The following is a 12,472-nucleotide window of genomic DNA, read 5'->3' on the forward strand; positions in this document are numbered from 1 at the left end:
ATGCCATAATGCATGGCATATCCCCTTTTGGACATGTATATTGCCATTTTCACTTAACAGCAAGGCTGCCGTTAACTCCCTGGAAAATTCTCTTAAGACATACAGTGATGAGTTCTAATGTCTTATTAACATGAAGTTAATGTCTCATACACTCCTGCCTCACTCACCGTCATACCTCTTATGTCATAACCACTACATCCAAGGTCTCAGAGATCACATTTATGAGGATGAATACCTTGACTATATTCTCTGCAGTTAATTATCATTTATTCTTCAACTTGCCACACATCAAAAGAACTCTTAAGATTTTTCCTAGCTAATTTCTGCCCATACTTAGGTTTGCTGTCCTTATCAACCCAGCCTGTTCTTCGTATTCCTTGCACAGCTAATTAACAGTATTCAAATTCAACACTATTGCTTCTATATGATTTCTTCCGGAATGCACATCTCTTTATTGATGCATTTTACACCTATCTTATTCGGACTTTTGACCATGTGCAATATATTCACACCTTGCTCCTGTTAAGTAGTTCTTAATCAGTAGCCCAAGTAATATTATACTTTATGCTTAATTTCTCATTCCACACTACAGCTCCAAGCTGTCTTCCAAAAACTTTTCATAACCACTAGCTTTGCAATTTCAGATATCCTTTCCTCAGGGAAATCTTCACATGGCTGGTCACCACCCAAGTGATCATCTCAGAGTCACTTATCTAGTCTACTGGAGGGAGATTCAATGCCCCATTTATAATCATCTTCTGAGAATGTGATATGATGATCTAGGATCCTTGTGTACCCACTATTACATACTACCTAAGATAGTGGTCCTGCAAGAACAAGAAATTTATGTTTGTTATTTCCAAATGCACTCAATTCATTCAAATCTATTTTAACATAATTAAAACAGTTGATAAGAGCTATGGACCATATTGCTGATATTGTTCCAAGAAACTGTATTTAACTCATTGGTTAAGATGAAATATAATTCAAGAGATGTGAAATCTAGTTTGTTGATTTCATACCTGGTATAGTGGATGCATTCACGCAAGAGTGCCAACGAAGCTTTTTACATATATATATACATATACCTCCTGCTCTAACTGACATCACTCATTCCTTAATACACACAAATTTAGGAAGTACGCTATTGTCTACATCTTTTTAACTAGTGTATCAGTAAGATAGATTCTCATAATTACAGACTTGTGTCTTCCTGCAGACTATTCATATTTTAATGAAGAACATTTTAAATAACTAAAAACGTTCCACAGAACACAGAAATGTATTAGTTGTTACATAAATAAATTAACACCACTTTCAAACTTTGTGGAGATATCTTGATGACATCTTTATCATTTGGAAACATGGCCTCCTAAGCCTGCAACAATTTTTATTCTCTTAATGTTTACAAACCTACTATTAAATTTAATTAGAGCTTGAAAAAGATGGAAAACTTTCTTTCCTTGATGTTCATCACTTAAAAAGTTTGAAAGTGGTGTTGCTCTTGATGTGTATCATAAACTTTCACATACAGGACATAATCTTCATGCCTCATCTCTTCACCATCCTTCTCAAAAATTAGGCATAAAACACACTAAAGAATATAGCAGTTTCTATACCAAATGATGACTGACTGAAGACAGAACTCCAGACTCTCTCTAATTTCTTTGTTCTCAATGGCTATTTCAAGAAAACAGTCGACAGGATTTTATTTGCAAACCCTTCTTTCCCAATAGTCAGAATATAATATCCATTATAGAGACTCCATCACAATACTATATATTGGAAGTTCATCAATTACAATAGCATACTTTCAAAAGATCACAACATCAGAGTAACTTTTAAACCAATTCAAACCATTCATAACCTTCGGAAGTCTCCTTAAGATAGCACACCTAGGAGCATATAGAATTACATGCTTGTGTGGTTTGGCCTACATAGAACAGACCAGCACGTGGATTTCAGGGGGAAAAAAAGGAACTTGTTGTAGATACTAACCAGAGAAGAAAAGGCAGATCTGGTTTGGCCAGCAACACTTCTAATGCCAGCCATACAGTTGACCGGAACCTTTCAAGCATGCTTATTTAGAAGAGAACTTTTATTTCATACTTCTGAAGGAATCTGATGACTGCATCAGATTCCTTCAGAAGCACAGATTACTGAATAAAAACAAAGGACTGACACTAAGTGATATATGGAAATCTCTCATTAAATCATTTAGCGTTAGAGATTTCAATTTTGCCAACAATCATCTTATATCACTAACTACAGACAGCTAATTCATGCCATGCATTTTTAAGTTTACTGTCTAGCATGAACTTACCTGTTTGTATCATAATGGTTTCTCAGCATTAAATCAGCTTCGTGATCTTTGTATTTATATTTGTATTTGTATTTATATTTGTTTTTGATGTGTCTAAAGATAGGTCTTTTAGGTGGCAAAACTAGTTAGTGTAATTTATTTATTCATGTAATAACTAATAAATTCCTGCATTCTAAGAATCATTTTACTCATAAAACTTTGCAGTCTGCAATTATGCAGTCTGCTGATAAACTGGCTAATTTTTCTAAAATGATGCAGAGACAATAATGTAATTTCTAAATTTGTGTGTATTAAGGAATGAGTGATGCCAGAGCAAGACATTTATTGAAAAGCTTCATTGGTGCTCTTGTATGAATTTATATCTGCTATACCAATTATGAGATCAATGAACTAGATTTCATACGTCTTGAATTATATTTTGTCTTTACCAAGTTGTTAGATATGGTTTCTTTGAATAATATCAGCAATATGGTCCATAGCTCTGATCAATGTTTTTTTTTCCTTTAAATTCTTGCACCAACAGAATGGAGAGGAAATTTGATTATTACTCAGATAATTAAAATAATTCATAATATAATGATCACTCTATCCTTGTTCCCTAACCTAAATTGCCTATACATTTCTTCATCACCACTCTCCAACACTCTCTGGCCTATAGCAGCATAACAGTAAACTAAATATATCTCCTACCAACAACCTTCACTTTACTGTCTCAAAACCACTCTCAGTATTTCCGCTTTGAATTGTCAACTTCTACACACAAATTCCCCCTAATATTAACAACAGCACTCTTCCTCTCTTTCCTATCCACATTAAAAACAGCATATCCCCCCCCCTCTGTTTCCATCAAGATACCATCCTCATCCAACCATGTTTCCCTTATTGCAAATAATTTCTAGGCAAATAAACATTAGAAATAATGGATATTTCATCTCCCTTATTTATGAAGCTCCTGGCATTTGTAAATAAACACAGCAACTCATCTGTAGGTCTATAACCAGTCCTGCCATGGTCACCTCTCAGGTGTGATCTCTTCACACTAATTTCTGCCTATCACCATTTACTTACTCCAGATATCTCCTTAGATTCAACTATTCCCCTCACATCTCAGGTTATCCCATTCCTGCTGATCATCCCCATACACACAAATTATTAATAATGTTGCATTATAAAAAATGTAAGTTTCATATAGTGATTTTCTACACACACACACACACACACACACACACACACACACACACACACACACACACACACACTATATATATATATATATATATAGAAAGTATTTTACCTTGGGTATAATAAATGTTAAAGATACCAAGCTATTTTTAACCTGGTTTTACTCCATTTCCCAAGTAAGCAAACAGATGAATAAGTCAAGTTTGCACCTGCAAGTGTTGCAAGTCTAGCTGACCCTGCACGTAGTGCAAGACCAAGGCAACTCATGGTAAAAGTAGAATAAGCTCTGATCACTAATCTTAATATTTACCCTTAATGCGAAGCACATCTCCTGGAGGAGATGTATGATGCTTTGTATTAAAGGCAAGGGGGCACCATCCAGACCGGTTTCGACCTTTATTGAGGTCTCATCAGTGGGAGCCAGGCTAGAAATACCAAGATTTTAGTAATACAGAGCTTATAAGTATTTTACCAGAATAAGTTACCATAAGGTGTTTTATCCTTATTAAATAAAAATCTCAGGAGGAGATATAAATGTAGAAAGTATTTAACCTTGGGTATAATAAATGTTAAAGATACCAAGCTATTTTTAACCTGGTTTTACTCCATTTCCCAAGTAAGCAAACAGACGAATAAGTCAAGTTTGCGCCTGCACGTAGTGCAAGATCAAGGCAACTCATGGTAAAAGTAGAATAAGCTCTGATCACTAATCTTAATATTTACCCTTAATGGGAAGCACATCTCCTGGAGGAGATGTATGATGCTTTGTATTAAAGGCAAGGGGCCACTACCCAGACAAATCTTCGTATTTCTAGCCTGGCTCCCACTGATGAGACCTCAATAAAGGTCGAAACCGGTCTGGGTAGTGGCCCCTTGCCTTTAATACAAAGCATCATACATCTCCTCCAGGAGATGTGCTTCACATTAAGGGTATATATTAAGATTAGTGATCAGAGCTTATTCTACTTTTACCATGAGTTGTCTTGGTCTTACACATATGTGCAGGATCAGCTAGACTTGCAACACTTGCAGGTGCAAACTTGACTTATTCGTCTGTTTGCTTACTTGGGAAATGGAGTAAAACCAGGTTAAAAATAGCTTGGTATCTTTAACATATATATATATATATATATATAGGCTGTTCTTTAATAACTCAAAAAAAATTCCCTCTACTTCTTCCCCCACTAGATTCTTCTGCACAAGCAGAATTACATCTCATTATCCAATTTCTACCTGCATCACTCTACTTGAAACTGCATACCATTCAAGAAGTTTATCATTGTGCTGAATATTACAGCAAGTCCCTCTTTTCTCTAATCATTACTGCTTGGACATAGCAGTCTTATTATTTAAAAGTATCTACCTACTTTTAAGTACTTTAACTATGTCGAGAGCTTGACAGCAGTCCAAGATAGAAATAAATGGAGATCCATAACACCCAACCTCCTGAATGGAGATGATGTTTGATAGAATACCCCCCTTCCCCCCATCTTCGTCATATCTAACAATGGTATTTTTGTAATTACTCTGCTAGATTCAATACATCTCCATGGATAACACCAATCTTGAATTCTGATGGTAGCAATGTTCCAGTAAATGAATTTTCAGTGCTCACTCTGGTTCACTGATAATTTGATAACTGAACAATACCCTACACAGAATGGCATTTTGATCATTTTGGACCACCATGCTTTTAAGCCAAAAACAAAATACAAATTTGGTTAGCTAAACCCCAACTGCCAGCCATTCCTTGTCCATCAAATATCCAGGTGGACACTTTTTAACACACTGCATTTACCTGAAACCTATAACAGCCCTGGTCTGTTTTCCACCTTCAGAGGCTGCCCTGTGTCATCTCGCTTTGACCCTTAAGCAACCCCATCTTATTTCTTATCCATGAAAAATTAAGTGTTTTGTTCTGTGTTAAATTAAGAATAAAATCTAAGTGGATTTTTCTAGAATTTCCTTTGAAAGTTATGATTTCAAAAGGAAATCATAGATTTCAGCCATTCTGGTTGGACAAATGTATACCACACCCACTCTCCAACCAACAAACTGTGCATTCAAATCTCACCATATGTATGGATGTTTGTAAATGTCATTAGGCAGTAGATGCATTTCATCACTCAGCATGAGACAATCCTGATTATGGAGGTCAGAAGTAACATGAAAAAATTCCATGTTTGATCTAGTAGAATAACTAGTGTCTACGATTACTGAATGTTCAGCCAATCCATGGTACTAATGTAAGACAAGTATACAAGCAAATGCAGGTACAGATTTTTTTTAAAAAATTAATGTTTGCAAAATAATTTAAGACTAATTATTAATAAAAGAAAAACAGTAAAAAATTATGCAAATATATGTAAGTGAAGAGAAGTAATATTCAGTAATAATAATTTCATATTACCTTCATCTTTGAACCAAACAGCCAGTAATCTCCAAACCATGGCACCACAGCATGCAGCAAAGAATCCCCTCCAATAATTTCTTACAGCAAAAAACACTGAAGTTACTTCAATACTGAACAGAACCCCTATATTAAATCAGAAAATGTTTTTTCCTATATATTAATATATTGAAAAATAAAATATTTTAGGCAAGTTATTAAGTTATACAAATAAATCATTAAAAAAAACTGTAATTACATTTAAAAAAAAATAAAAGCCTTCTCCTATCATTTCAAGGATAGTGTCAAATCAAGTTTTTTTTTAATTATTTATCTATTTAATTAACCATTACTGACTAGAAAGTGGTAATAAAGAGGAGAGAGTCCTAAAAGAAATCATAATTGAGATTTTACATGTATCAGAAATATTGACAGGGATTTTGGCATTTGTAAAGGAAGAATTAATTTAATTCTCATTAATTAAAAGCCCAAATCAAAACAACAGCTTCATAAAAGTTAGTGCAATTGATAACACTGATAATAAGTTCAACTAGTTTTGAAATTTTAACATTTTGACATTAGTTTTGATATTTTGCTCATTTGAAAGTACAAAGGTACTGATCCTAGAACTTGTTTGCCACAGCAATCTTGATGAGATATGAAATAAAGTAAACCCCTAAATTAGCATACATCTCCAATTGGTGTGAGCGATTAACCTTGACCAATTGTTTTAACTGCTTAGAAGAGAAGAGAAGATTAGGTACACTTGGTACCTCTAAATACAATCTGAGTGCTCAGCATAACTGCTTCATGTTAGGGATGTGATATGTTTTAGTCTTTTTTTTCAATTAATTAATTTTTTTTGTTGTCATTTTTCTTAATTAGACTTAGGAGTCAATAGTCCTTTGAGAGTCTGTCTAAATATGTTAAGGAATTGAGTGCATATGGCAGCTTTTTTTTTTTTTGCTAAAATAAACAGATGAGTAAAAATACAGATACATTATGAATTGGTTTTATTTTGGTGAATTTTCAATGCATTCAAGGAATCAATTTAGGAAACTGAAGAAAAAGTCATTTTAAATTCAATTATGAATTTTGATCTAATGTAATTAATTATTTTGAGAATGCATTTAATTCTCTTCTCTATAACTTTACCAAAAATGTCACATAAAACTTCAGCCAGCATTTAAAATTTTATTATTATTATTATTTGACACCTCCAAGGAGTCCTAAGACTCATCGAGGGAGGGCACCCACTGTACAACTCTCCGTCTCCACCACTCAACCTCATCCACAAACCGCCTCATCTACACCAATGCCATCTACTATCCACCATCATCACTATTATTTTCACAGACAATCACAAGTATCCATGCCCATGGCGGGATTCGAACCTGCAGCCTTTTGGCTGGAGAGCAGATATGCTAACCACTTTAGGATTCGAATTTTGTCTAGAAAGAAGTTAGCATGGGAATTCAAACAGGAATTGTCACAAGTGAATGACAACTCTCATTGGATGACCTTAAATTCATAAAATAATGAGGCACTCCCCCCCCCCCAAACCTCAACAAGTATGAAACACTATTACCTAAATTTTGGTGACTAATTTTACCATTATCCCCAGCACAAAGAAAAGCTATCTCTAGTTCCAGAAGAGATTCATTCAATCACTAGGACTTGGATTCTTTCCCAAAATGAAATCTGAATTGCTGCACAATACACGTTGTTGCGATGCCTACACATTTCTGAAAAAGTTTTCTGCTGTGATAACACTGGTTGAATTTAATTCAGCAAAAAATATCACTGCATTTAATAAATAATACCATCAATTTAGTGTTGAATGTCAGGAACAAAACTGAGGTAACAATGCCTGTTATCTTACTGTGCAGCCAAAGAACAAATATCCTGTCAGCATATTATTAACAAAACACATTTAATAAATACTAATATCATCAGTTTAGTGTTGGATGTTGGTAACCAAGCTGAGATAACAATGTCTAATCTTACTGCGTCAAAGACCAAATACACTATATGTTCAGAAAAGTATTTGGACAACTTATGTGCCATACAAATTTCAGATCCTACCACATGCAAATATTCACGGAGTGGCTTCACAAGTCTGGTAACAAAATGTGGAACGAGCGGCATATTTTGCACTGCATTCAATCAAGATGCTATGTTCAGCTGAACTGACAGACTTCCAACATGGGATGGTAGTTGTCACATCAGTGGTCTTTCTGTCCCTGACATTGCTACCCATCTCAGTATACTAAAATCCACTATTGCTCATGTCATTCATAGATGGAAAGCTGATGGTGCTACCACAGCAGGAAAACACTCTGGGAGGCCACCGACACTCAATGACCGAGCTCTGTCTCAGAATGTTCAAGCATCCAGCACATCATTATCAGCAGACCCTCGCAATCAACCTGGAATATGTTGCAGGAACATCAGTGAGCACTAGAACTGAACTGTCTGCAGAGAGTTGCTGCTGCAAACAAGATACACATCACCCCCCCCAATGCCAAAAGACATTTGCATCATTATTTGTACTTTCACACCATTCCCGAATAGTAGATGACTAGAAAAGGGCTCTGTGAGGTGACAAATCACACTTCTAAATGTTTCACTCTGATGGTCATGTCTGGATCGAGATTACCTGGGAAATGGTTCTGGCAGGACTGCATCATTCCAACTGTCAAGTTTGGTGGAGGCTCAGTAATGGTATGGGAGTGTTTCAGTTGGATGGTCCATTGGTGGATATGCCCAAAACTATGATGTCTGATGGCTACCTGGACATCCTGGAAAATTTCATGCTTACAACACAGTGGAAGTATTTTGGCAGTGACCCTTGCATATTTCAGCACGACAATGCTCCATGCCATACCGCACAGCATGTCCGAGACTGGTTTCAACAAACAATGTTGAAGTGTTATACTGGCTGGCCCAGAGTCCATATCTCAAACCCATAGAACATCTTTGGGATGAATAACAAATTCGCTTCAAACCCAGTGGCCATCATCAGCAAGCAGTAGGGGGGGGGGAGATTTGTGCGAGGAATGGAAGAATGTTGTGACATATCAGAAATTGATTGAAAGCATGCCCTGAAGGGTAGTTACTATCATTCAGGCCAAAGGTGGTCAAATCTCAATACTAGAAATGTAATTAAAACACTTTTTCTTTTTCTAACACAATTGGTGTCCACATATTATTAACCAGACATCTGGATTTTGGGTTGGAGCACAGAGTAATTTCCTATCATAATTTTTCATGAAATAATTGGACAAAGTTAGCAAGATGAGAAAGCACATGGATATACTATCTACTGTTTGTTAATGAAGTTGTGTACGAAGTAAATACAGTCATGTTTAGATATCACAGCGCTCTTCCTGAATGATTTACTTAGATTTAGCTTATTCTGGTCATTTAAAAACCTTACCTACAAGTAGATATACATTATTTTGCTTATAGAATATGTTTTGCAATTACTATTTTATTACCATCATCAAGATCAAGGGAAACCCACCCTAAATAATCACAAATTCCAATCATACTTCTCATTAAACTTGTTCATGATAAAGCACTCAGAACTACTACATAAATCCATTCCATTATTTTCTAAGCAAAAATTCTAGTCCTTGTTAACCACAGTCTTGTACAATTTTTAAGGGTAACTCCTTGTTCATGACTTATTCATGTGCTGCAAAATTTGTTCTGCATCTATCATATATATAAAAAAAGTTATTAATATATTTCTGTCATATCTCCTCTTTGCTTCCCATCAACAAACCTTCATAATCCATAAACCAACCTTCAAGTTCTACCCTTACAGAGATAGAGAAACCATTCCACGACCAGCCACCATCTGGGTGACTTATCTTGCCACCACTTCCTCATATCCAAGATATCTTGCATTAGTAGCTCAGCAGGTAAAAGATGCTACATGTTTATAGCAAAGGCTGTGTGGTCTGGAATATTGCATAAGGTATGGATGTTTGTCAAAATCTATGACCAAATCTGTACATAGTATTCTAGATGTGTACCAAAGCTTTATAAACACTAATAACTACATCCCTATTTGTCAAAGTGATTTCAAAAAACACATTTCCAAGTGATCCTTTGTACTGTTTTCCCAATTCTACAATATGTGCCCTGAAGTTCAAACTTCCTGTTGACCATCAGCTCCAAAATTTCTATCCTCATTAATTTCTTGCAACAGTCCCATTAATGTAATAAATAAGTTGTAATCACAGCTCACAGTGCATTAATATTATACATGATCAGTGATACTATAATTAACAATATAAATATTACTGCAAATAATTATATCAATATATCTGTTTAGCTGGACATATGATGTTTGGAATACGTTACATAAACCAAAACAGAAAAGCTTCACTTGGCAATTCAGTCCAGTGTACACTTAAAAAGGAGCATTTAAAAAAAAAAAATTGTGTCAAATTTGTGTCAAAAGTAACTAAATAAAATCATTTTATTATTATTTACACAAAGCAATTTTGTACAAGTACTTTGGATGAAATAGACAAAAAAAATGTACTGTACAAAACCATAATCAAAATAAATAAAAAATCAGAGCAAATTAATCAGTGCAGAGGATGATCCTTTTCAAGTGATCAGCACTCATCCTACAAGTAAATAAATTCATTAATTATATCTGTTGATCCTATGTGTATTTATTTTAGATTAATCTAAAATAAATATGCAAATAAGAAGAACACAAAATTAACATTATTCCCAAACTTTACATGATATAATTATGGTCTTATTTACTTTTCATGTTACATAAATATCCATGAGAAATTCAGTAAGAACAGATAAATTTAGCAAGAATAGGAGGGGAAAAAAACTTACCACCAATGGGAGCAGCAAAACTACAAGCAACTCCAACAGCACATGCTGCAGCAAGCATTTCACTGGTCCTTGATTCATTCTAGTGAGGCAAAATGATCATTAACCAGCTTTCCTAATTAGTAACATAACAGAAAAATTACTAATTCCTCATAAATATTGCCAATGAAAGTGAAACAACCAGAGTTTTAACAGAAAATGAAAACACCAGTTATCTATTTGATATGTACCTTAATGTTATTTTGAATTTTAATAAAAAATGTCTGGTAGGTTATCCATTTTATCTATTACATTTACAGCCAAGCAGGCACAAGGAAATCCCAGAGAATTCTTTCTCTATGTGGTGAGTAAAGGAAAGAATAAAGAAGGATAATCAGTGCTGATGATATGAAATAACTCAGTTAATGAATGTTCACCTTGCAAGGGCATAACCATACAGGTCACAAGATATTGTAATGTCAGCTGCAACAGAGACTAATATGAAAATAGAGACACAAACCGGAGCTGCAAAATTTTGATATGAATACAGCCATGGGATTAGACAGGGTATTGATGTGTGTGTTAAGACAATGTGCAAAATCTGATCAAGCTATATAATTCTTAGCTCTGGTAAGACTCCAAAGCAGAAAGAGCTAAACAGTTCTAGTAAATAAAGGAGATGCAAAGACAGAAGCAAAAATTACAGATGTAATTTTCAGGAGAGGTGGTGGTTAATTGGAGAAGTTGGTGATCCTAGGAAAAATTGAGGGATGGATGGATGGGAATATTGTATTCTAATCTATTATATTTATGAAGGGTGGGTCTAAATAATTTTACCTTAGTAATTTGTTCATTTTTTTATAATACAGAAATAGTTGAACTAGAGAAAAGAAATAGTTACATAATGATAATCCTGAACTTTGCAAAAACATGGAACTCTTATTACATGAATTAGAGAAATGGGAATGAATATGAAACTGGTGTTATGGATAAGAGGGTGGCTGAAGTACAGAATCAAAGGGTGACATATGAAGAGGATGAACTCTCTGAGTGCAGCCGACTAATAATTTGGAGCAGGGCTTTATATACTTAGGCTGTAGCTATTTATTTGTACTTGAATAACATAGGAAACATTTAAGGAGAAATACAGCTGTTTGCTAATGATGCAAAACTGGGTAGTGGAATGATTAATAAAGAGGTGATATAGAAATCCTGCTAGATAATTTAAATAACTGGCAGTAAGAACAAAGGATAATGATTGCCAGTTTGAAAACTGGCAATCATTAAACTGGCAATATAAAAAGATCCTAAAAGAAACTGATGAGGCTGTTGATCTATGATTAATTATGGAAAGAGAGAGAGAGTTCAAGTTTAAATGGCAGAATGCAAAAATAGCCAAAAATAACATGTCAGATTTATGATATGTTAAACACACTAGCAAGAAGAGATGAAGGAGGTAACTGAATGAGTTGAAGGAGAGGTAAGGTATGACAGGTATTGGTGACAATGGTAAGTACGGGTCTTCCATGATGAATAGAACTCCATGGAGATGCCTAAGAAATAATAACAAATAAGGAGAGAATGAATATCATCCCTCTTCATAAAGATTTGATGTAGCAATATATATTGACCACTTTGCATGATATGATCACATGGCTTCCTTGAAAATGAAGTGAGAGGAGAGAGGATCCAGAGGTGAAAAGACAGAGAAAAGTATATGGAATGATTCC

At 34.7% G+C, this 12,472-nt stretch overlaps 1 protein-coding gene across 1 annotated transcript in view; it reads right to left on the reverse strand.

Moving 5' to 3' along the window:
- Window positions 1-12,472, reverse strand: part of LOC150110452 (chloride channel protein 2-like) — a 528,627-nt gene that overhangs the window by 260,360 nt on the left and 255,795 nt on the right. The window contains exons 7-8 of the mRNA XM_090399378.1: window positions 10,767-10,845; window positions 5,916-6,041 (exon numbers count right to left, since the gene is read on the reverse strand). Coding sequence (XP_090255504.1) covers window positions 5,916-6,041; window positions 10,767-10,845 — 205 coding nt within the window. The remainder of the gene's footprint in view (window positions 1-5,915; window positions 6,042-10,766; window positions 10,846-12,472) is intronic.

This window comes from Typopeltis vanoorti, chromosome 1 (assembly GCF_054136105.1).
Source record: "Typopeltis vanoorti isolate ZY-2024b chromosome 1, IOZ_Tvanoo_1.0, whole genome shotgun sequence".
NCBI classification, from domain to species: domain Eukaryota; kingdom Metazoa; phylum Arthropoda; class Arachnida; order Uropygi; family Thelyphonidae; genus Typopeltis; species Typopeltis vanoorti.